The 26,215-nt window shown below is 40.7% G+C and overlaps 1 protein-coding gene across 2 annotated transcripts in view; it reads left to right on the forward strand.

The window, feature by feature from the left end:
* LOC144604955 (progressive ankylosis protein homolog B-like) overlaps nt 1-26,215 on the forward strand; it is a 90,599-nt gene that overhangs the window by 52,792 nt on the left and 11,592 nt on the right. For both annotated transcript variants that reach the window (XM_078419877.1, XM_078419887.1), the window contains exons 8-10: nt 4,297-4,383; nt 17,425-17,554; nt 23,645-23,768. In XM_078419877.1, the coding sequence (XP_078276003.1) occupies nt 4,297-4,383; nt 17,425-17,554; nt 23,645-23,768 (341 nt within the window). The remainder of the gene's footprint in view (nt 1-4,296; nt 4,384-17,424; nt 17,555-23,644; nt 23,769-26,215) is intronic.

The raw sequence follows: 26,215 nt of genomic DNA on the forward strand, positions 1-26,215 counted from the left end.
GTTGCTCCTCCTTAGGAGTTTGAATGCCTTCTGGTGTAGATAGTGCGTTTCAAGGCTCTCTTATAAGACTCGCCTTGGTAAAGTAACATGAAATTTCTTCCCACGCTATCCCATGTGCTTGAAACTTACATGATACAGGCAGGGCCGGATTAAGCTAGTTATGTTATAAAGGGGCCTTAAATTAAAAAAATACACATAAATTTTAAAACATAATTTTTTTACTTTTCATTTTCAAATGTAAAAAATAACAAAACTACACTTTAAGTGTCACATTGTCTAGATTTAGCATGAGCAAATTTGTTGATGATATTGGCAATGTCTATTTCACACAGAAGTTCATGTTCAATGCATATTAGAGTGAGATTGTTCAATCTGTTTTGACCCATGGTGCTCCTTAGTTCATTTTTAATCCTTTTCAGTTTTGAAAATGAGCATTCTCCACTGCAGTTGGTAACCATGAGTGACAAATGGATGTGCAAGGCATTTTCTACATTTGGAAAACAAGACTCCAAAGAATTGTCAGTTATCAAACGGTACAACTGTAACTCTACAAGGTAGTAAACTGCACAAATTCTTCACAAAGACTTTCTTCCAGATCTTCCGGATATGATTTGATAAGATTTGATGACCTCTTTACAATCTCTTCAGGAGTAAACGACTGTAACTGATGAAGGAATCCAAATACACCATTTTGATAAGCTTTCTGGCGTTTTGACAGGACAGAAAGCAAGCTATCAATAATGGCTAGAAATGTTCGGCTTTTAAACTTCTGAGAAGCCTTTTGAGATTCAACAAGTGGATCAAGAGTGCTGGAACCACTGAAATCATCATACGTGGGATTTCGCTTGTGTTTTCTTCGAGTTTATTGTTGATGATCCACACTCAGTCAGATCCTTGGCTTTTTGCTCAATGTCTGAAAAAGTAGACTGCATAGCATGAATATATCCATGCAAGGATTCATAGAGTGCAAGTCTTGTGTCAAGTCTTGGTCAAACAATTGCAAAGAAGCACTGGGCATTTGATCCCACAATATGACCATTATTCCTGTTTCCAACTTCATGGTTGAAAGTCCACGAACCTGTTGTCAACCACGAGCCTTCTGCTCATTGTTATTTGAAATGTCATCCAAGACTTGTTTTATTGCAGAAAAGCTGTGTAAAAGTGCTTTTGTTGCCTGTGCACGAGCTGACCACCTGGTATCTGACGGTTTATTCACAAAATGCTGGAGTAACTCAGCAGGTCAGGCAGCATCTCGGGAGAGAAGGAATGGGTGACGTTTCGGGTCGAGACCCTTCTTCAGACCTGGTATCTGACATTCTTTTGCCAATGGGCGAATGAACACCACCATCAGATAATGCAGCAGAAAGATCCCACCGATAAGTAGAAGCAGAAAAAAATGTGTACAGGCTTTCTACAAAGTCAAAGAAAATTAATGCTTCTTGACAACATTCAGCAGCACATTTTCCAACCAAATTTAGTGAATGTGCAAAACACAGAATGTAATCTGCAAACTCATTCAGCTGTTTAATTCGTGCTTGTAAGCCACTATACTTGCCACTCATGTGGCTGGCATTGTCATAACTTTGACCATGGCAGTCTTTTATATCGGACATTTTTCTTTAAAAAGTCAAGTAAACTTTCAGCGAGCTGTTCAGCACTACGACCTTCCATGTCCAAAAACTTCATAAATCTTTCAACTGGTCCAGATGGCAAAACATAGCGCACAGTCAAAGTCAGCTGGTCCACATTAGATATTCTGGAGTAGAAACCAATGAAACAGAATAATACTTGTATTTCTTCACTTCACCGATAATGTGATCCAGTATGCTGGATCCAATCAGATTGATGAATCCTCATGTTGTTTTAAATAGGTATGATTTATGTCCCTTTCCTTTGTTTGCATGAGTATTTATATGCTCTGCCAGAAAAGGGTCAAACTTGGCCAGTAATTCTAACACCACCAAGTAATTTCCGTTATGAGGAGAGCCAACAGTTTCATCATTACCACAAACTGAAAGGCCTCGTTCTGCTAAAAACTGCACAACTTCAATTATTCGCTCTAGAAGTGTGCGCCAATACTTTTGTTCAGTCTCCATTTGTTTCACAAGTTGGGAATCGATACGTTCACCTTTGTTTTTGCGCATCAACAGTGAAATTAAAGCTTGTCTATGTGAGGAACTTTCTTCATGTCGATGTAATAGATTGCTTGCATTTTTCCAGTCATTAAACCCCTCTTCACTAAACTTTGATGAACATCCTGAAGTCATAACCTTGCATGGGAAACAGAATAGGCTTCCTTTGCTTTCTGAATAGCATAACAAATTTCTTGCATGTTGCTTGTTTGTGGGTTTATGAACATATGTGAAATAAGACTTCTGACAGTGCCAAGGACTCTTTTCATTGTCATACAATCGCATGGATGAAGAAAAGTCACTATTAGCATGTTGACATTCATCACTTCCCTTGGCTATCCAATATTCACGATCACAATCACCTAGATTGTTTGGCCATTCACCAATATCATTAGAGTACTTGATCTTTTCGCTTGTTCTTTCACATTCAATGGATGCTGGCTGTTGCTGTATCATGCCTGCCGCACTAGTACTAGTTGTTCCTATATTTCCAGCTTCAGCCGTTATAGCACCATCACCATGAACATTCAAATATTCTGTCAACTTACCTGTTTTTGATATCACAAGTTGGTCTCGTTTTGCGTTTTGCTCTTCCAGAAGCATAATGACGTCCAATATCTTTGGCTCTTTTGCTCATTGCTGTCTGCAATGGAAAAAAAATTCAATGAAATATGCATTTAAAAAGAAATGGTTTATGTAAATAAACATGTGAACGTCAAGAAATAAAAAGGTATGTGTCGTGTTTTCAGGGGCCGAGCTGATGTAAGACACAGAATATATTAAAATAAACTTTATTTGTACAAGAACTAATAATACAACCAGGTAGAAGAAATAAAGTAGTAACAACACCAAAGCAAGCAAGAAGAGCGAATCGATCACCCGGCAACCCGGCGACAGACCCTGACACCCGGCAACATTGACCCTCCCCCCCCACACACATCCTGCACCCCAACAACACTGACCCTCACCCCCCCTACACACACCCCAGCAACACTGAACCTCACCCCCACACACACCCCCTCACACCCCAACAACACTGACCCTCACCCCCCCCCACACACACACCCCAGCAACACTGACCCTCACCCCCCCCCCACACACACTCGGCGACACTGACCCTCACCCTCACACACAGCCCAGCAACACTGACCCTCACCCCCCCCACACACACCTCAGCAACACTGACCCTCACCCCCCCCACACACAGCCCAGCAACACTGACCCTCACCCCCCCACACACACCCGGCGATACTCACCCTCACACACAGCCCCGGCAACATTGCCCTCACCCCCCCACACACACACACACGGCAACACTGGCCCTCACTCCCCGGCAACACTGACCCTCCCTGGGAACACTGATCCTCATCCCCCCCCCCTCCACACACACACGGCCACACTGACCCTCACCCCCCGGCAACCCCCTTACACCCCGGGAATACTGACCCTCACACACACACACGGCAACACTGACCCTCACACCAGTTTCTGTCCCAAACCAGCCCCAACCCACACCTTGTCAAAGCACCATTTAACGGTACTCCCCCCACCCCACAGTCTACCCCGGTCTCTCTCCTCTGTGCCACCGCCGCTGCCTGTCTGTCTTGCTGCCGGTGCCGGTCTCTGTCCCTCTGGGTGTGTGTGGGGGGTGAGGGTCTGTGTCTCAGGGTTGATGGTAGGGCAGTGACGTGTCGGCTGCCCATTGGTCCATGCAGCCCCGCCAACACATTCAAACCGTGGCAGTTGGGGAGTGGCGTGCGCTACACAGCGCCCCTCCGTGGGATGCAGATTTCAAGCATTTAGCTTGCAAGCGTTTAGTGCGGGGCCCTCGAATGTGCGGGACCCGTAGCAAATGCTACTTTTGCTACCATGTTAATCCGGCACTGGATAAAGGTACTTGACGAAAGTGGAAAAGATGTCAACCACTATTCTTAAAGCCTCCATCTTTTTTGGGATTGTCGTTTATAACAATGCAAGGTCAATTCATCATTTATTTTGCGAAACTATTGATAGAAACGAATAATAACCGCAGATTTTTTTAACCTGATATTCAGGCATGGTAAAAACTGATAATTTGAAAGGTTCGCTGTTTTTAAAAGAATAATTATTTCATATTTCATTAATATGAAACCAGAAACTAATATATTTTTTTAATTGGTTACAGAACAATCCCAGCAATAAACTTGGGAACGTGATCAATAAGTCACATATTAAGAGATTTACTTTCACCTGCCTGGCTATCTCTGTCACGGTAAGTACAAAATCTTTGGAGTAAGGTTAATTTGACAGTGTTTCATCAGTAATTTCATTTTGTTTAATAAATTACATTATTCATTTGTATGTAAATAATGGAATTGCTTACTTTGTTGAAAATTTAGGCCAGAATTTTTTTTAATCAATTTCTAAATGTGTTTATCTGCCAACAATGCAAAATAGACAAGAAAAGACAAAAGATTGCATACAGTAAGATTTCTCAAATACTTGAGAAGGCAAATAGGATGTTGGCCTTTAATACAAAGAGAATACGGGCATAGAAATAGTGAAGTCTTGCTGTAACTGCTACACCTGTACATGTTCAGTTGTGATCTGCTTATTTAAAGAGGATATACTTGTTCTGGAGGCTGTTCAGAAGAAGATTCACTAAGTTTATTCTCAAGTTAAAAGTAGGGCCAATGAAACGGGTTTGATCTACATTCCTTTCAGTTTAAAAGGATGAGGTAATTTAATTGAAACATATCAGATTTGTGGGAAATTTTAGATACTCCGAGAATATTTTTTTTTAGTGGGAAATCCAGAAGCAGGATATATATTTTCCTTCCACTTAAAAGAGAGATTGGAAGGAATTTCTTCTGAGGGTTTTGTATATGTGGCTTATAGAAAAGTTGAGGGTTATGGCATTGAAACCAAGAGCAGAGGAGCCATGTTTTTATTGGACAGAGATTCAGGTTTAAGGAGTCGTATCGGTTCCTCTTACTTATTATTGTGTCATTAAGCAAATGGGTTGTAAATTAACTCCAACAATGATAAATGTAAACTACCACACTATCTAAATACATAGGTCAGTAAATCTAGAGATACTTTCAGCTATATTGGATCTTCAACAAAGCAAAATATCCAAGTGTTTTTCCAAGAACTCAAATAGATGTATTGCTGTCTAGAATCAGAGAAGTCCTAATCAGAGGGCGTGCAGCGTAGGTTCACTAGGTTAATTCCCGGAATGGCGGGACTGTCGTATGTTGAAAGGCTGGAGCAATTAGGCTTGTATACACTGGAATTTAGAAGGATGAGGGGGGATCTTAGGGCTGAATGGCCTACTCCTGCACCTATTGTCTATTGTCTATTGTCTAATATCTCAGAGATGCATGGGTATAGGTTATTACAGAGATGTGGTGTAGTATTGCTCATCTAGGTGTCTTGTGGGTCAGTCAGCATGGTGGTAATGGGTGAACATTATTTGGTCTCTGTTAGGATATGGGTGATTTGAAGAACAGAGATGTCATTAAGGTGGCCGAACCCTCTCAATTAGATGTAAAAGATCCTGCGGCAGCTCTTCAAGGAAGAGCAGAGGAGTTTTTAGGTTTATGATTATCACATGTACTGAGGTACAGTGGAAAGCTTTCGTTTGTGTGCTCCCCAATCAAATGATAACACTCTACGTAAACATTTCTTTATAAAGGAAATTTACTTTTCCTTCATAAAGAGATGGAATTTTAAATGGTGTTTGCAGAAATGTCACTTGTATCCTTGGTTACTCCCATACGGAAGTGTGGAAATTGCGGTTGTCATGAGCATAGAGTGTTTGCAAATCTAATGGTCTTACTCAAACATGTGGACAAGGATAAAACTGACATACCACACGCATTTCAGCCAAATGACTGTGATGAGGAATTTGAGCCTACAATACGGACATTCGGCAATTGGAAAGTGGAAGTCTGTGGACCTGTTGAAGGCAAATCACATTTGACTAACATAATTGAATCCTTGAAATAGCAGAGGCAGTCGATAAGTAAATAGACATCAATAATTTATTGACGATAGAAATAAAATGCTGGAGTTACTCAGCGGGACAGGCAGCATCTCTGGACAGAAGGAATGGGTGACATTTTGGGTTGAGACCCTTCTTCAAACTGAGAGGGGAGGGAGACATAGAGATAAAGAAGGTCTGAAAATGAGACATCAAAGGGGATGAAGTTCAAGGAAAATGTAGAATAGATCATAGTTAGCTAGGGGAAGGTGACATGAAGCATACAAAGATAACATGTACTACTACATCATTGACATTAATAAAATTAAAACCTATGGGATTAATTTGATTATTGCAGCTTGGATACACATTTGGCTGGAGGACAAAAAGCCAAAATAATGGTGAATAGTTACTCTTCTGGCTAGAGGGAGATGTACGATGGATTTCCTTGGATGTCAACACTATGACCGTTACTTTTTGATATTTGTTTATAATCTGGTCTGGGATTACCAGGATATAATCTCTAAGATTTCAGACGAACAAATTTTATAAATATGGTAAACAATGAAAAGCAAAGTGCTGATACAGACGCCAAAACAAAATATTGATGTTTACACACGGAAGACGACATTTCAATTTCAAGTAAAGATGATAATTTGGTTGGTTGAATTAGAGCCAATGTTTGCTAAATTGTTCACTTTTAAAGAATGCCTAGGAACAGCTGGAATTTATATTTACAATCTTTCATGGTGGTGGGACAAGTTGATACAGAACATGAGTATTTGTGATTTTTTTTAACAGACAATGACAATATGTTCAAACATCCAAAACATTGGTTGGACAGATAGAGTGTTCTGTTCCATTAGCTCTTTGGAAAGAATTCAAGGTTTTTAGAGAGTGTGCCGCTATTTACTGTAAGGTGTGAGAGATAACTTTTCTGTGGCAAGGAAGGAAAGGCTGGGCCAGAGAAGGCTGAGAGAAGATTCGGCAGAAATGATAAAATAATGAATCGCTTGACAAAAACAAAGAAATTCTGTTGTAATCAAAACATACAGATTTCAGGTGACTTGCAAAAGAACAAAAGGAAACATTTTTTATTTAGAATGTTCTGGTCTGCAATGACATACCTGTGAACAATGTGAAAATTGAATCAATCGTAACATTTCAGAGCGAATGAGATAAATGGGAAAAGAGCAGAGGAATGAATCTAACCTGATAAGGCACCCAACCAAAGGTTATTGCATAAAATAAATGAATGAATACATTTTATTGGCCAAGTATGTGTATATACAAGGAATGTGCCTTGGTGCTCCGCTCACAAATGACAACACAACATAGTTACCAATTAAGAATAAAGCATAAACACACAAAACAATAAGGATACAACATTACGGTCTAAACATGTGGGTGAAAATAAACCAGAGCAAAAAAGGGACTACAGACTTTGGTTATTGAGTAGAACTACCACTCGTGGGGAAAAAGCTGTTTTTATGTCTGGCTGTGGCTGCTTTGACAGTCCGGAGTCGCCTTCGAGAGGGAAGTGCTTCAAAGATTTTGTGGCCAGGGTGAGAGGGGTCAGAGATGATCTTGCCCGCTCGCTTCCTGGCCCTTGCAGTGTACAGTTTGTCAATGGGGGAAGATGAATCACAGGGTTGCTACATGGACAGAAGGATTGGTTGAAATCTGCTTAAAGGACTGGGAAATGCAATGTCTCTATGTAGAATTTGTATGTAAAATAAGGGATCACCGGATGGGTGAACATATTAGTCTGGATAAAGGATTTGTTATAGCACAGAAAACAGATGGAATGTAGGGTTATTATCAGATTAGTAGACTGTTAATAGTACGGTTCCTTTAGAATCAGTACCAGATCGCAACTATTCACCATTCGTACTCATGTCCTTGATGAAAAGATAGGAATGTTTCCAAAATAAAAATGTAAAATTGAGCAGGTCAGCCAGCATGTATGTAGATTGAAACATTTTGCCCTGATATCTTTTAGGAACCTGAGGGTGGCTGATACCACACGAAGAGTCTGTTTCTTCTAGCTGCAGAGGCTTAAACAAGGGGCAAATTATTAGGATATTTAGGACCTAGACAAAGGAAATGTCTTTAACGTGAGATTATATATCTTGATCATTCATTTCCAGAGAATGTGAATGCTCATGTTTGTGTGATCAAGGCCGGAATCAATAGATTTGAACAATTGATGGAAATGTGTGTCAGATCGCAAAATAGACAAGGTAAAGAGTTGGCCTTGAGATTGATTGCGTAGCAGACTTGAGAGGCCATGTTGCCAATGCCGTTTCTGTTGCTCAACTTGTAATGTTCTCATAGTTGGATAGCTTTATCCACCAGCGTGACAGGCCTGCATCACTGTAGGAAGTTACCATTCTCTAAATCTGCTAAGTAGGAGGAATTTGATCACATGATGGAATGTATCACTTTGCTGCTGAGGTGATGAGTCAAAGGTGAACTAGGTGACCCCTGGCTTGTTCATAACTTCCTTCTTTTTTAACCATTCTGCTGATGAATGGAGGTAGACTGAGCATGAATCACATAAGCATGAGGATGAGACGTATTTGACAACTAAGCGGTGCTGGAAAATGTTTTGTTTTTCTGATGAAGTAGAATATTCTGTAAAGAGAATAAAGGATCACAAGATGAGTTCGTATTTTAGCATCGATAAAGGATTGGTTATAGGATATAAAACAGAAGGAATAGAAGGATTATTTTCAGCTTGGTAGACTGTTAATAGTAGGGTTCTCTAGAGATCTGTACTGGACCACAACTATTCAATATTTATACTAGTGACTTGGGTGAAGGTAACATATCCAAAATAACAATCGAATATGCTGGAAATATTCTGCGTGTTAGACATATATGTGATGAGAATCTTTTCATTTTGTTATCCTTTTAAGGAATTGACAGGAAGTAACAGATAAGATACTAGGAGTCTTTCTTCCAGGTGCAGAAGTCCAAAGACGCAAAGTATTAGGAAATTAAGGAATGAGACAAATAAACATGCCTTGTTTTCAAATAATTTCTGAACTTAAGTTGCTGAGATCTTTTTCAGAATCAGTAAACGTCAAGCAAACCATCTTGGAAAATATGACCAAATTTGTCAGCTTTGCTTAATTCTGTCAAAATTACCTTTGGCTGGAGTCCTTGAATGCAGATTTTATCTGTTATTTAGATTTTATTTGATGATAGTACTTTTGTCTATTGTTAAATGATTCATAATAGCCAATTTTTACTGGCATGGTATGGGTAGAGAAGAACAGACCCTGAAGTAAAAGCAGATAATTTATGTATGAAGAAGCATGTATGGGGAGAGAAACCATTTCAGATCAATAATCTTTCATCAGAACTGGGTAAAATTAGAGGTGAAACTTTAAAGAGCACGGATAGGAAGGAGGGGTTGTAAAGAATGCATGACAAGGCAATGATCAGGTGGAGGGCAGGAGATTGATTCAATGGCCAAATGGATGATAGTGGAGCAGAAAGGGTGATAAATGGAATAAAGAATAACAAACGGTCACCTTGGAGACGGTAAATGAGAATGTTTGAATATCTGAAATTACTGGAAAGATAAAGAGAATGGGAATGCAATACAAAAAGATTATCTGAAATGACAACTCGGTGTTGAGTCCAGTGCATTGTAATGTACACAGCTGAAAAACAAGATGTTGTTTGAAAAGCTTGTGCTGAGTTTCACTGGAATAATAAACGTCCATAATTCCACTCATAATGAGATCTCTAGTCTTCGACATTTGGACGAAGAGATAAGACCTTTAATAGGAAACTAAGAATGTAAAGATTATATCTGGAAGTTGACCTTGCTGTGGTGACGTGACTATATTGATCTGCACTATCAAAGGTGATGGATTAATTGTAGTTACTATCAAAGGAAAAAAGCACCTGACAAAAAATCAAATAAGAGGGTGCAAAGTACAGCAACTCAGAAGCAAAAGGAAAAAACAATTGCAATAGTAAATTTGTGTCCTAATTACTCTTTCGCTTTCAGGGTCCAGGGGTAAATGGAGTATGGGCCTTTGGAAAGAATCAGCCAAATGTTATGGTTCAGATTGGAACAAATAGTAAGAGGAAGAATAAAATTCAGTTCCCGCAAAGAGAGCTACAGGAAAATCTTCATGACCCAAACAAGGATCCCTGGGTTCCCAGTACATCAGTGCAATAGCCAGTACACAAGTCAGGTTGTATACATAACAATTCTTCTGGAGGGAAGGGTTTCAATGACTCAAATATTAGAATAAGTGCCGGGGCATTTACAGAGATTATATTTACAGCATGACATATGCTTGAAACCAGCTGAGACAGCGGAGAGCTTTGATAGAAGTTGATTTAGATCTGTGAAGGAGAGTTGAAAGTCAGAATGGGAACACCAGATAGAATTAGCAGTTGAAAAGATAAATAATTGTTGGTGTGCATGTATTGTTGGAGTTGTAAAAGCTGAAAGGTCAAATATAAAGACAGAATAATGAAAAGTTGCCAAGCAAAAACATCTAAACTATGTATTTTGTTGTTAACAAAGCATTAATATTAATGCAGGGAGCAATAAACAATAAAGCCAGGAAGCATTTAGTCAACAGTGACCATGATGCAAGCACAAGAATTACACTTGGGCAAAGCAAGCTTCGGGGTCTTAAGAAAATTGAAGTGCTGTGGCTTTTACAGTAGTGATATTGGATTTAGAAAAGCGACATGCCTTAGTACCACTTCTAACTTTAATGTTGCATGGCAAGTTTCCTAAATGGGTGCATGAGGATTGAACCTCAAGGATTGTTGAGGTACTGGGCTCCCACTGCAAACATTAGTTGGTTTGGGTCTCGGTTGGAACTGAATAAACATTGCAGGTTTTCAGGAAAGGGTAGAACCATGGCTAGATCCGGATGGATCTGTGGGAGGTGGTCTTGGGCTTGATTGATGCATGTACTATGTCGATGCAAGGGCTTTGGCAAGGTTTGAAATGTGCCAGGAATGATTTGTTCCTGATTTGTGGTTACGACTGTGGAAATGGTAGAGAATTACGGAATATTTTCCATTTAGAATCGTGTTTTTAATAACAAAAGCACATCATTTGATCGGTGTATCCTCTGCAAACAATCCTCTGCAAACAATCCTCTGCAAACAGTGGTAAACACTATTGTAATCCAGCAAACCTTGCTGAAGTTAAAAATACAAACCCATTAAATGGTGCATTGCAGGCTCTGGGCTGACCAAGCTTTGCAGACACTAATTATGTGCAGGTGTCATTTCTCCTCTGTCAGCCACAAGTAATTGAAACAAGTTGACTTTAAATGACACGGTGCAGGCAAAGTTATATTAATATGTCCACATATCCACCTGGGTTCGATCCTAACTACGAGTGCTTGCCTATATGGAGTTTGTATATTCTCCCCTTGACCTGCGTGGGTTTTCTCCGGGAGTTTGTAGATTAACTGGCTTGGTAAAATTGTCCATAGTGTGTGTAGGAGAGTGTTAATGTGTGGGGATCGCTGGTTGGCATGGATTCTGTGCTGGTTCCACGCTGTATCTCTAAACTAAACTAAACTAAACTAAAAAGATTATAATCCAGTTGTTTGAGAATAGTCTGATACAAATTATATTTAAAAATATATATATTTTAACTCTAATCTGTAACCAAAGTATTTAGTGCCAAAGTAGAGATGATTGAAAGCTTAATACCTAGGAGTAACTATCGCTAACAACTTCTCCTGGACCACCCATATTGAAGCAATAGCCAAGAAAACACACCAATTACTCCACTTCCTTCAAAGACTTAAGAAGTTTGGCATGTCCCCAACAACTCTCACCAACTTCGACAGATGCACTGCAGAAAGCATTTGGTCGGGATGCATTACAGCATGGTTTGGGAACAGCTCCATCCAAGACTGCAAGAAAGTGCAGAGAATTGTGGATGCAACCCAGACCATCATACAAACCAACCTCCCTTCCATTGAATTTATTTATATCTCAAGCTGCCTCGGCAAGACCAGCAGCATAAATAAAGTGCTGGAGTAACTCTACAGTTTAGGCAGCATATCTGGACAACATGGATAGATGATGTTTTGGGTTTTCAAAGTAATTATGTGGGGGGTGGGAGTGGGTTGAGGAAAGAAAGCTGGGTGAGAGGAAGGGCAGGACAAAGCCTGGCAAGTTATATGTGGGAGGGGGGGGGGGGGGGGGTTGGGCAGATGGTTGGACAAGCCAAAGGTGAAAAGACAGGAGGAGTGAGGCAAAAGGAATGAAGATTTGCGGATTGTGAAGCGAGAGGAAAGAATGAAGGTGAAAGGGGAGGAGAGAAAGAGCTGCGCGTCCAGGTGGGGGAGGGAGGGAAGGGTGGATGGGAGGGTGGGGGATGAAGGAGAGGGAGGGGGAGTTGTAATTAACTCAAATTGAAGCATTCAAGGTTTAAACATTGGGTTGTGTTAGTTATCCAAATGGAATATAAGCTGTTATTCCTCCATTTTGTATGTGGGCTCATCCTGGCCACGGAGGCGACCTAGGATGGAAAGGTCAGCATGGGAATGGGAAGATGTGTTAAAATGGTTAGCAAACGGATGATCTATTAGGCCTTGAAGGACCAAGCTCAAGTGTTTAGCAAAATGGTCGCCGAGTTTACAATTGGTCTCGCTGATGAACCTCTGACTCATCTGGAAGGACTGGTGGAGTCCCTGGATGGAGGTGAGGAGGTATAGGGGCAGGTGGTACATATTCTGTGATTGCAGGGGGAAGTACCTCGAAGGGGGTGGTTTGGGTGGGATGGGACGAGTGACCCGAGTTGTGGAAGGAGTGGTTTCTGCAAAGGTGGAAAGGGGTGAGGATGGGGAGATGTGTCTGGTGGTGGGATCATATTGGAGGTGACGGAAATGTTGGAAGATGATGTCGTGGATGCGGAGGCTAGTGGGGTGAACGGTGTGGACCGGGGAACTCTATCCTTGTTCCTTCTAGGGGGCAGGAATGTGAGACCAGAACACAGAGGAGATGCAGGTGAGGGATCCATCTATGGTAGCAGGGAGATAAATCATTTTTTACCAAAGAAAGAGAGGGCAAGAGGTGGAGGGAAGCTTGGAGGAGGTACTGTGGGATAATGAGGGGAGGATGTGAGGGGTAGTGTGGGTGGGGGGGAGGGGTGGTAGGAGAAATGGCACGGTTGGTATAAGGGGAAGGGCAGCAGAACCCAGCAGCTGAGGTTACCTGGTGGAAGGGGGAGCAGCAGGACCCAGTAGAGTCTGTCTATGTGAAGCAGTTGGATCAGGCAGGTGGATGTCCCCAACCTGGAGCCCAGTTAAGTAGATGTTGGTGTTGTCCACAGATCTATTGTGATACATTTTTGCATTCTTAGTCCATTAAGCTGAGATATGTTGTTGTCAGACACTAAAAGCTGGAGTAACTCAACAGGTCAGGCAGCATCTCTGAAGAACATGCATGAAACACTTTTTATTTGGAAACTGGTCATCACTGACAAAATTGCTATTGTGCCCAAATTCCCTCCCCAAACTGCATTGTTGCAGTCACCTTCACCACAGATACTACAGAGGCTGCCACCAATATAAACATAGCACAAAAAGTAAGGAAATTTGTGTTTGGTAGATTATTTCTTTGTTGTAACAATGCTTCTTGGCAATAAATCTTATACCGTTGGAAAGCCTGTTTATTTCCCTTTTAAATGGTGCCACATTTGTAAGGAACATGCATTTGTGGGATGAGCAGCAGAGCTGAGTATGTGGGTTGCGCCCATGAAAAATCTGCCAAATCTTCTCTGCCAATGCCAAACAGCTTATTCTGCCATTGACTCTTGTTCGGTGTTGTTTGGTGGATTGGATGATTGAAGTCTGAAGAAACAAGACATATTGGCAATTTAACAATTTATTCATTTAATAAACAGGAGCCACAGTAGCGTGTGGAAGAACCATACACAGCCACAACAGCCTGGCACCTCCTCCTCATGCTGGTCACCAGCCTGGTCACACACTGTTGTGGGATGGCATCCCATTCTTCAACCAGCATTTGTCACAAGTCAGCCAACGTGGTTGTGTTGGTCACTCTGGCACGAACAGCACGCCCAAGCTGATCCCACAAGTGTTCAATGGGGTCGAGGTCAGGACTGCTGACAGGCCATTCCATCCTCTCCACTCCCAAATTCTGGAGGTAGTCTCTGAGAAACCCTGCTCTGTGGGGGCGAGCATTGTCATCTTGGAGGATAGAGTTCGGTCCCAGACTGGAGATATGGGATTGCCACTGGTTGTAGAATCTCATCTCGATATCTCTCTGCATTGAGATTGCCTCCAATGATGACAAGCCTCGTTTTTCCAGTGAGGGAGATGCCGCCCCACACCATCACACTGCCTCCACTAAAAGATGTTACTCTATCGGTGCAGCAATCAGCATAGCGTTCTCCGCGTCTTCTCCACACTTTGACCCTATGATCCAACTGCCGTAGGCAGAATCTGGACTCATCGCTGAACATAACGTTCCTCCACATGTTCAGGTTCCAGTGCACGTGTTGCCGACACCAGCGCAAACGGGCCTGACGGTGAAGGGCAGTCATGGCAGGCCTCCTGGCAGCCCTATGAGACCAGAGATCGGCTGCGTGCAGTCTGTTCCGAATTGTCTGGGCAGAGAGCCGTCGGCCATATCGTCCTGCAAACCTTGACTGCAAATCTGTAGAAGACAGCCTACGGTTCCTAAGTGCTGACAGGGTGAGGAAACGGTCTTCTTCGGGTGTCGTCTTCTTGGGACGCCCACTTCGCGGCCTGTCTCTGACATCCCCCGTTATATGGAACTTGGCCTTCACTTTGGAGATGGTACTAGGGCTCACTCCAAATAATGCCGCAACTTGGTTTTGCGGAACACCAGCTTGAAGTTTCATTATCGCACGGGCCCTATCCAGATCAGTCAAATGTGGCATGCCGATTCTTGGAGCAGACACCTACTGACCACTGTAGCAGGGCCCATGCTCACAGATGCTGCCAATCAGGTGCCAATCAGGCACCTGATTGTCAGCACCTGGGGGTACCAGAAGCTCAAAACAAGAGTCAATAGCAACAGCAGAATAAGCTGTTTGGCATTGGCAGAGAAGATTTGGCAAATTTTTCATGGGCGCACCCCATATACTCAGCTCTGCTGCTCATCCCACAAATGCATGTTCCTTACAAATGTGGCACCATTTAAAATGGAAATAAACAGGCTTTCCAACGGTATAAGATTTATTGCCAAGAAGCATTGTTACAACAAAGAAATAATCTACCAAACACAAATTTCCTTACTTTTTGTGCTATGTTAGTTGCTGGTGATGTACACAACATCAGTTACATCTTTTGGGATACTGTACTGGGAGTTTTGAATGTCAAAGGCTTTGACTGTCACTTCAGACATGGTCAGTATTCTATACCACAAAGCAAGAATATATCCAATTGTAGATATTCTATATTGTTACCACAAAGCTCTTTCTGACATGCATAAATCTTGTTTTCTTCCCAAAACATTCAGCTTTCATAATCACAATTTAAAGTTGCAACATACATTTGGTTTGCATGTGTAATACCACTGTCACTTAAAGCCGAATATCATGGAACAAACTGAATAAAAAGACATTTTTTCCAACATTATGAAACTAAGGGAGGCAGTGAAGCAATCTGAATCAATTTTCCATGCCCTATATTCATTAATCTTCGTTTAGTGTATTGTCACGCGTACTGGGTACAGTGAAAAGCTTTTTGTTTAGTGCTAACCAATCAGCGGAAAGACTCTCCATGCTTACAATCGAGCCGCCCACAGTGCACATATACATGATAAAGGGAATAATGTTTAGCGCAAGATGGTCCAGAAAAGTCTGATTGAAGATGGATCAAGAGTCTCCAATGAGGTAGATAATAGCTCATGACTGCTGTCTAGTAGTTGCCAGGATGGTTCAGTTCAATCTACTATTTGCATCTGCATTTGGCAGGTGGATAAGTTCCTCGAGTTGCTAAATTACTAAGTACACACATTCAACTATGGCTTCATTCTCACTGTCCTACACTTCCACTTTTAACCAAATTCAGGTAGAGATATTGTCATCATCTATGCAAAATCCATACCAGACATTTGCATGCATCACCACATAGCAGCTGGTGTTTTAGGTTGGGCTCCATGAAATACATTTTTATATGCTTCACATGTATAGTATACAAAAATATTGCGCTATGGGAATAACTTCCAATCTGTGAAACAATGAATTACAACTGTGATGGTATATGAATGACATCAATGAAATAAGATTGGAAGTTAATTATAAAGTTTAAGTGCACAGGCGAGGTAAGGAAATAGTTGAAGAGGTGAATAGTCTTAATAACATAGAAAATCACTTCAATGTTGAGAAAGCTTATAAGGCGGAAACTGGGCAGGGAATACATGAGCAGAATTTAAAAAATAATTCATTGCAAATTGCAGGGAAGGGCTCCTATTAATGGTGGTAATGTGATAGAATGATTAAACGCTAAAACCATATAAGCATGTAGCTAAGATTTCAATAAGAAATTTTAAACTTCAAGAAGACATTGATGAGCAGATTTGCTCAAATCTGAAAGAGTGAATTTCTGGAACGTGTTCAGAATGGTTTTCTGCAAGAGCCAGCCGCATCGGAGAGGTGGGTAAATTTTCACTTTAAATTTAAAGCTGATTCTTCCTGATTTACAATTTCTGTAGACGAAAAGCATTTATTAGCTCTACTTCTTAATCAGAGGAGACACATAAGACTGCAGATGCTGGAATCTTGAGCAAAAAACAAAGAGCTCGAGCTCAGTGCCTCAGGCAGTATCTGTGGAGGGTATGGACAATCCAGCCTGATCATCTGAAGAAGGGTCTTAACCTGAAACATCGTGTGTTCATACCCGCCACATATGCTGCATGACCCCTGAGATCCTCCAGAACTTTGTTTTTTGGGCTCAGCATCTTTCAAAGTTACAAGGATGAATTTGATATCTTGCTTGTATTTCTGACTTTGAAAACGTGAACGTGTATAGTTCCTATAGCTAAAAGCATATTTTTTAAATTGAATGTAAAGACAGTCAATCTATAGATTTATCAAGACCTTGCACTATTGGGTGTGTATCTGAATATCACAGCCAGAATAGTACTACCTTCTGAAGAACTTTCTGCAGCATGTAATATCTTAAGAGTGACGTGGACATCTCAGACCGTAACACAGTAGTTCAAGCTGTGGTTCTGAATCTATTGGCTAATTGTGCTCAGACGTCAGTGTTCAGGTAACTGTTTGACTGGATTGTGCTGTTTTCTAACAAATTTCTCCTATTTTCCCAGTTGTGCTTTGTAGTGTTCTGGACTCCACATCTGTCGGAGAAAATTCTGGTTAACCTGATAGGTGTGAATTTTGCTTTTGCTGAGCTCTGCGTGATTCCACTGCGAATCTTTTCTTTCTTCCCTTTTCCAGGTATGAAGCTTTTTTTTAAAGTAATGATTCAACATTCAAGAGCTGTTATTAATTGACTAAGAGATATCCTCACTGCCACTTTTTTTCCAGAAATGCCAACAAAAGAGAGTTAGGTTTCAAGAGGGAGTTAGATTTAGCTCTTGGGGCTAAAGGAATCAAGGGATATGGGGGAAAAGCAGGAACGATGTACTGATTTTAGATGATCAGCCATGATCATATTGAATGGCGGTGCTGGCTCGAAGGGCCGAATGGCCTACTCCTGCACCTATTTTTCTGTTTCTAAAAGCATTTGTTGGTTCAAATGTGTGCCTTAATTTAGTAACAGTGAAGGTTGTACAATGTAAAATATGGTCACCTAATTTCCCTTTCTATCCTGACCCAATTGACATTAAACTGCTCCCACACGAGTGATCAAGTTTTATAAGAGGAAGTTACGATGAAAATTTAAAGAACTCCCTGTAAATCATACAACTCGTCAATCCTGAAAGTTCATTCAGAATTCCACTAATGAAGAGGTATAGAAAGTCAAAAGATGATTAAATGCCAAAGAAGTCCCAGCAATCCCCACGAGAAGTTTTAACTAATTTTAGGTGGAGGAAACAATTTCAAAGATTACAGTAGTTGTGACTTTAGCTCGTGGTTCAGTTATAAATATGGGTGCTGATGTGTTGAGCTTGCATATTCCTGTGAGTCTGAAGAAGGGTTTCGATCTGAAACATCCCATATTCATGTTCTCCAGAGTTCTCACATTTGCTACGATAAACCTCCATCTGCCATTTCTCCGCTGATTTCTGCAGCTGATCTATATTCTGCTTCCTCACAATCTGCAACCCTAGCAAGCTTAGTGTCATCCGCAAACGTAAGAACCAATCCATCTACATATACATCCAAGTCGTCCATTTACATCACCAGCAACCAATGTCCCAGCACAGATTTCTGCAGAACTCTATTGGTCATAGACTGAGAGCCAGAATAACATCCTTCCACCTCTGTCTGCTATGGCTAATCCTGTTCCGAGTCCAAATACCAAGTCACCATGGATCGTTGGTGAATCCATGGTCCAGTCTAATAATGTGGTGTTGTTTGAAAAAAATCAGAGAAAAAATGAAACAGCCGAGTCCACTCCTTTACTCCTTATACACCTATGACTGCCCACCCGTCCAACACGATTATTAAATTTGCTGACGTCACAACTGTCATCGGGCTTATCTTAGGGGGGGACAAGTCAGCATACAGGGAGGGATGAGGTACAGCGACTGTCAGAGTGGTGTTCGGTAAATAACCTGACACTGAACACAACCAAGACAAAGGAGCTAATACTTGATTTCAGGAGGAAACAGGACATGGCCCCGGCCCCACTCTGCATAAATGGGGCGTGGGTGGAAAGGGTGCAGACCTTTACATTCCTAGGAGTCCTCATAGCTGAGGACCTCTCCTGGTCGGCCAACACCACTGCAACTGTCAAGAGAGCACAACAGAGACTCCCTGAGAGTGCTCTGGAGGCACAACACCAGGAAGGAGCTGCTGGGGGCCTTCTATCGGGCGACTATTGAGAGTCTACTGACATATTGCTTGTCAGTGTGGTATGCCAGCTGCTCTGCTGCAAGTAAAAAAACGCTCCAGTGTGGTAAAAACAGCAGAAAGAATCACCGGCTGCCCACTGCCCTCTATGGAGGATATTGCCATCTCATGCCACTACAGCAGAGCCACTAACATCATTAAAGACTCCACACACCCCGGTCACCACCTGTTTGAACTGTTGCCCTGTTGAACGGGTGGGCCAAAACACGCACCTCCAGACTAAGAGACAGTTTCTTCCCCAAAGCAATCTGCATACTCAATATGAAAAGCTACTGAGTATTACTCATGCTGCACTCTTCCATGCTGCTACCTATCTCGCATTTTACCGTACTATCACCATTGTTTATTGATATATTGCAATATTGATTATTTATTTATCTTAAGCCCTAGTTGAATAACATTGTTTTAAAATTGTGTCCTGTGCTTTTATGTTAGTATATTATGCACCAATGGAGTGGCAATAATAATTTTGTTGTATGCAGTGCTTTCAACGATAAAGGCATTCATTCATTCATTCACATATAAACTATTAATACATGAAAGAAAAATAAGAGTAGAACATAATACGAGTTACTTATATAGACACATTGATACAAGGAATAAATTAAATTAATTGCATTTGTAAATTCAACATTGAGAATAATCTTCTGGATCAGCCTGCCATGAGGGACTTTATTAATTGCCTTACTAAAATTCATGTCAATAACATCCACTATCCTACCCTTGTCGCCGTCTCAAAAAATTAAATCGAGTTTGTGAGACACAACCTACTACAGAACAAACCATGCTGACTTTTAATCAGTGTTAGCCCACTCTCTTCCAAAAGTTAGTAATTCCTATCCTGAAGAATCCTCCCCAATAGCTTCGGTGCCTCTGGAGTGATGCTCACTAGCCCTCAATTTTCTGGCTTATCTCTACTACTCTTCATCAAAGGAACAGCATTGGCCATTCTCCAATCTTCCTGGGCCTTCCTGCTGGCCAGAGAGGATACAAACATCTTCTTCAAGCTCCTAGCAATCTCCTCTGTTGCCTTTCATAATAAGCTAGGATAGATCCCATCAGTTCTCATGGATTTAGTCAACTTTATGCTTTCAAGTGACCCAACACAACTACCTCCTTGATCTCAAACACCCCGAGCATATCAGTATACACTATGTGGGGGGTCTTGCTATCTATCCTCCATGTGAAGTGAATTTAAAAAACTGGGATTAATCAGGGATTAGAGTAAATGGGGCAGTGCACAAAGGGAATGTTCCCGTGCTGTGTCCCTCTATAACTTTTGTTGGCACATTCAAGACCATATTTTAATAATTGCTAAGTTTATAAAACAATATTTTTCACCATTGCAAAAACATTTTATTTTAGGCTGGAAATTTATATCCTTTCATAGAGGTGTTTAAAAGAGGCGTTCATAATCTCTGGATTTTTACACGAGCATCGGGATAAAAAGATTAAGTAGGTGAACACATGAAAAGACCCATTTCATCGGATACAGGCAGCAGTACTGTGACAGAAGGAATTGTACCTTTGGGGCTGCTGACACCTGAACCAAGCTGGGACAAGGATTCTAGAACAAAGAATAAGTAGAGTGGTCACAATAACTTCCAATTAATAAATGTGGAGTTGGGGAGGTAGTAACTGCTCATGGAAAAGGTTGGTGTTAATAAAGCTAGTTGAAAGGAAGAAGGTAGACTAATAATCTGGTGGTGATTACAAAGAGAAAATTGAAACGTATAACCTAATTAAGGCATGAGAGAAAAATAACAGCAAAACATTAGAACAGAAGGACAGGTCTGTGTATGTAGCCCTAATACAGATTACTTATGCAGGCACATGGAATTCAAGGAATACATTGAATTAATTGCATGTGCGATTTCGACATCAAGGTTATGACATGGAATGTATTACTAAGTCATGTATGCAAAATGCTCAGATTTGAGAATTGAATAAACTACATTTATAAAGAAGTGACGATGAATAGTCCTGACAGTTCAGGATGAAAATTATTTCAATTATATGAGTCCCCTAATGGAAGTAAGGAAATGGATGATTTTATGGGTACAATTATAAAATAGAAAGCAATTTAAGATCCTAGAAGGAGTCTCGTATAATCTTTTTGATAGCAATTCTGAGGTGGCAGAGCGCAAGTTCCTGGGTGTAAACCTCACCAACAATTTATCCTGGTTCAACCACTTGACACTTTGCTCAAGAAAGTACACCAATACCTCTACTTTCTCCCAAGACTGAGGAAATTCAGCATGTCCCCAATGACTCTTATCAATTTTGTACAGATGCACCATAGAAAGCGTCCTATCAGTGTGCTTCACAGCTTGGTATGGCAACTGCTCTGTCTGACCACATAAAATGCAGAGACGTGATGCAGCCAAGATTAAGCCAAAAACCTACCTCCCCTCCATTAACTCTGCCTATAATTCTGCAGCCCTGGGAAAGCAACCATGGTAATCAAGGACCCTTGCCATCCCAGTCATACTGTCCTCGCCCATCGGGCAAAAGCTTGAATGCACCTAACACCATACTTGAGAACAACTTCTTTCCCATTGTTATCAGGCTCAAGAATGCTCCTCTCACGTGCTAGGATGAATTCTTCATTTCCCTACCTACCTCTTGCACTTGCAACCAGCCCTTGCACTTCTTTTATCTGAAATATCTCTGTAGCTGTAACACTATATACTGCATTCTGTTTGTTTTTCTTTTCACTGACTTGATCTAAGTATGTATGGTATGATGTGCCAGGATGGAATGCAAAATAAATGTTTTTGCTGAATCTTGGTGCACTTGACAATATTAATAAAACTAAACATAAAAGCAGAATAGTTTTAGTGGAACATTTTCATTTTCAGATTCAGCTGAGTAGATTTGCCAGATCTAAATTTCTGTTATGGAATTTTCTGGAATGAATTCTGGATAGTTTCCTGAAAAAATATACTGTGGAACAGGAAATATACTGTGAACCAGAGAACAGGAAAAATTACATTTGTTAATGATTCAAATTTGGCAAACCAACAGATGATGTGTAAAACATTTCTCGAATAACAATCATATTAGCAAATTCAGTCTGAAGAAGGGTCTCGACCCAAAACGTCACCCATTCCTTCTCTCCTGAAATGCTGCCTGACCCGCTGAGTTACTCCAGCATTTTGTGTCTACCTTCGATTTGAACCAGCATCTGCTGTTATTTCCCTACACATAAGCAAATTCAAGTAGTGAACAGCAGGAAGAAATGGAACATGGCTACCAAGCTTCTAAATTTGGATCAGGTTAATTTTCATGTGATCATACAGAAGCCTAGAAATGCTGATGTACACTAATGTCTGCACAAGATGTGTGCAATTGCCGGTAGCAATCCATTTCAGTCTAAGGCCTTTGCCTGTAAACCTGAACTGACCAGGACGGAAATACTTTGAAACAGTCAGTTCAAGTAACCCAGTGCCAGAGCCCTCAACAGGCGTGGGCTTAAGCCCAGGGGAGTGGGTGGAAGACTGGAAGTTTACATGATGAATTGAGGCAGGGCAGCATTGGGCATCTGTGGTAATGCACAGTTTTGGGATGGGCAATTTCGTCGGTGGGCATAGTTTGAATGGTTGACTACTTTTCTTTTAACTTTACCAAGCTTTTTTGTTCCATGAATTCACATTCAATAGGATAGTTGAAATTGGCCATTAATCTCTACCACCCAGAGGAAAATATTGATATCCATTTTGTTGAAAATACATCTCGGGGGATGAGAATAAAGAATGCTACCTAGCCCTTAGAATCCTAGTAAACTGCATAAAATTGTATGCAGCATAAAATTGTATATACCTCATGGAATAATTCGGGTGGAGGTCCTTGATGGATAACAAAACATGTATGTATTGGGAGAAGCACATAGCTTTCCGGAGAGTTAGCTTTGTGCTTAAGTGCTTTGACTCTAATATGGAAGCTCCTTTTGATTGCAATGTTTGCCAGTGAAAACATGCTGTCACACAAACCTTTGTGTCACTATCTAATTTTATACAGTAATTTGTGTGAAATTCGCCCCGAAGCAATCATACCCAGTTTACTAATGAATTTTCAGTGACGACAGGAAGAACAGATATTAATTGGAATAAATCATTCTACAAAAGTGTATAATTAAGAATGTTGTGGGACACAGCACCTATATCTGCACTCTCTTTCTCTTCCATTGTCCATGCTCTCTCTCTCTCTCTTATTTCTCAACAATCAGAAACAGTGGGATTTTTGTATCACTGCCCATTCTCTGCAAAAAGTTTTCAGTTTCTTCATCACTTAATCCTACAATACATATGGCCTATCTCAAAAGAGCAGTGCACAACACTTTATTTTGATTGCAACATGTATTCTATGTTTTGAATACACCTGCATTGATCCAAGCCTCTAAATGTGTTGCAGAATTAGATTTTATTTTTAACTGCATGAAACTAAAGTGAAATTTTAAAAATGATGTGCATCACATTGTTTCATTAACACCCATTCTTTCTTGCACAGTGACTATACGAGCGCACCTCACTGGCTGGCTGATGACCTTGAAGAAGACTTTTGTGCTGGCACCCAGTTCAGTCCTAAGGATAGTGCTTCTCATTACAAGTCTGATTGTGCTGCCTTACATGGGGTCAGTATCAGTTCTGGCAATTCTTAAATGGACATTGATGTAGTGATGAATAAGAAATTGTCTGCTAAACTTGTACATGTGCCATGTTTAATGTCAGTCATGGCTTATTTAATTGCACTCTCAACCAGGCACCCCACTCTTCAGCACAAATCTTTTACCTATTCATATTATTCATGTTTATTTAACAAAATGAAACATCTTGCAGTAAATTCCATTCTGCTACCTTTTAGTTCATTGCCCATCATCAGTGTCTCAGGTGGCAGTGCTCCCCCTTTTCTCAATCAAGTCATGCCTTCAGATCCTACGCCAGCCAGGTCAATGTATGAGATGTGCGAGTGCTGTGGTTTCAAGGACAAGATGATACAATGAGGACGAGGAAGAAGAATGAGGAAGAAGAGACCAAGTGCTGGAGTAACCCAGTAGATCAGGCTGCATCACTGGAGAACATAGATAGGTGATGTTTCAGATCGGGACTGTTCTGCAGACTGACTCTGGTGGGAGGGGGGGGGGGCTGTGAGAAAGGTGGGGCAGAACAAATTCTGGTGAGTTATAGGTGGATACAGCTGAAGGGGGGGGGGGGAGGGAGGGTTGATTGACAGATGGTTAGTTTAGTTTACTGTCATGTGTACACAGGTATTGTGAAAAGTTTTTTTGTTGTATGCTATCCAGTCAGCAGAAAGACAGACAAAGGCCAGATATGATGAGACAAAATGTGATACACGAATAGGTGTGAATCCAGAGGAAGGAGCATAGCTAGGAGGCGAGAAACTGTGACCTCTTCCTTCACCAGAGTGAGACCACTTGCAAACTGGAGGAAAAGAACCTTGTATTCCACGTGGGTAGCTTACAAGCTGAAGTAACGTGTTGTAGCTAAAGAGGATATGGTGGATGTGCTAAACTTCGATTTCCTGATGACATTTGATTGAGTACTGTGTTTAGAAACCTGTTTGTTGCTGCAATTTAGAATTTCATTGTCCCGTTTTGGTACATATGACCATAAAATACTCTTGATTCTCTTTAATTTTTTTCTCAGAAATCTTTAATTTATGACATTTATTGCTCAAGGGTGGGGAAATATTTCTTTAAATGTTTTTAAAGAATGAAATAGGTATGCGCTTAATGGGCAAGACTGCAAGGTTACTGTGTAGGGGAGAGTGGTTGTGGCTACATTTAGATCAATTTGTGAAAGACAGAGCAGGATTGGCTGCCTTAATGGCTGATTACTGTTGTTAATCTGTGAGTTTGTACATTACATGGTGAAAAGAGCAAATCATTATCAAAGTGCACACCCTTAGTCACAGTTGTTAAACTTGTGATTGAAAGGGTGAAATTCATCTGCACATTACGTTGGGAAGGATGGGTTCAAGGCCCACATTCATATTCATTTTTCTCATGAGCATTACCATTTCTCAAGCTGACTACTTTCAGTGTCTAATTTTGATATGTTTTTCTTTTAATTTGGTGTTTGTCTCTTATTCTAGCAAATGCCTCACTTTTGTGTTAAATTTCATCTGTCATGAATCTATTTATTTTATCAACCTGTGTGTTCTATTTCCATCCACTTAAACATTTACCCTCTGAGCCCTCTGAAACTGATTGTGCTGTGCAGACCTAGTTATTAATATGTATTGGAAACAGCATAGTTGTGAAACTGGACCCTGGGGCATATTACTGTAAATCTTAGTATAATAGTATAATATTTACCACAATTGATTTAAACTGCTTAGCAGCTTGTAACCTTTTCACTGTTAGCAGAGTTGAAGCTCATGGGATAACTTGTTATGCATCACTCTGTTAAATTCCTTTTGAAAGTTAATTTGCCTGATATATGGGTAAATCCAGATGCCTGTGGTTAGACTTTGGTACTTCATCAAGAAACTCAATGAATTTGCTCATAAACATGCTTTTAGGAAGTTTGCTGCATATCTTTTATTCATCCATATTTGCCAAAAGGCTTTTATTTTCTCTTCAGTTGTTTCTTTTTTTAAATTCCCATGACCAATGGCAACTGGTTGGATTATAACTAAGAGGAATAAATTTCTTTATTTTAAAGGATAAAATTGATCAAACCTCCAGTCTTCTGCATTGCTTATTTAACCTGGTACTCCCTGGATTATCAAACTGAAATCTACCTTGTATTTTTCTGCAATTTTCTTTTGAATGTCTTTAAGACCTAATTGCAATAAAAACTTAAAATACTAAGCTGTTGAAAATATGGGCGGGAAAAACAGAAAATACTGGAAATACTCGGGAAGGTCAGGAAGTGTCAGATTACTTTGTCTTGCAGCAACTTCTGCTCTGACAAAAGGGACACTTTTCAGTGAACTCATCAGGTAAATTTCTTCAAGAGGTAGCAGGCCTGCTTTATTTTAAAATTACTGATTCTTTTAAAGCATCTAGCAAGAAAAACATCAAATGTAACATCCATGGCTTTGGTAATAAACAGT

The sequence above is a fragment of the Rhinoraja longicauda genome, chromosome 2, assembly GCF_053455715.1.
Source record: "Rhinoraja longicauda isolate Sanriku21f chromosome 2, sRhiLon1.1, whole genome shotgun sequence".
In the NCBI taxonomy this organism is placed as follows: domain Eukaryota; kingdom Metazoa; phylum Chordata; class Chondrichthyes; order Rajiformes; family Arhynchobatidae; genus Rhinoraja; species Rhinoraja longicauda.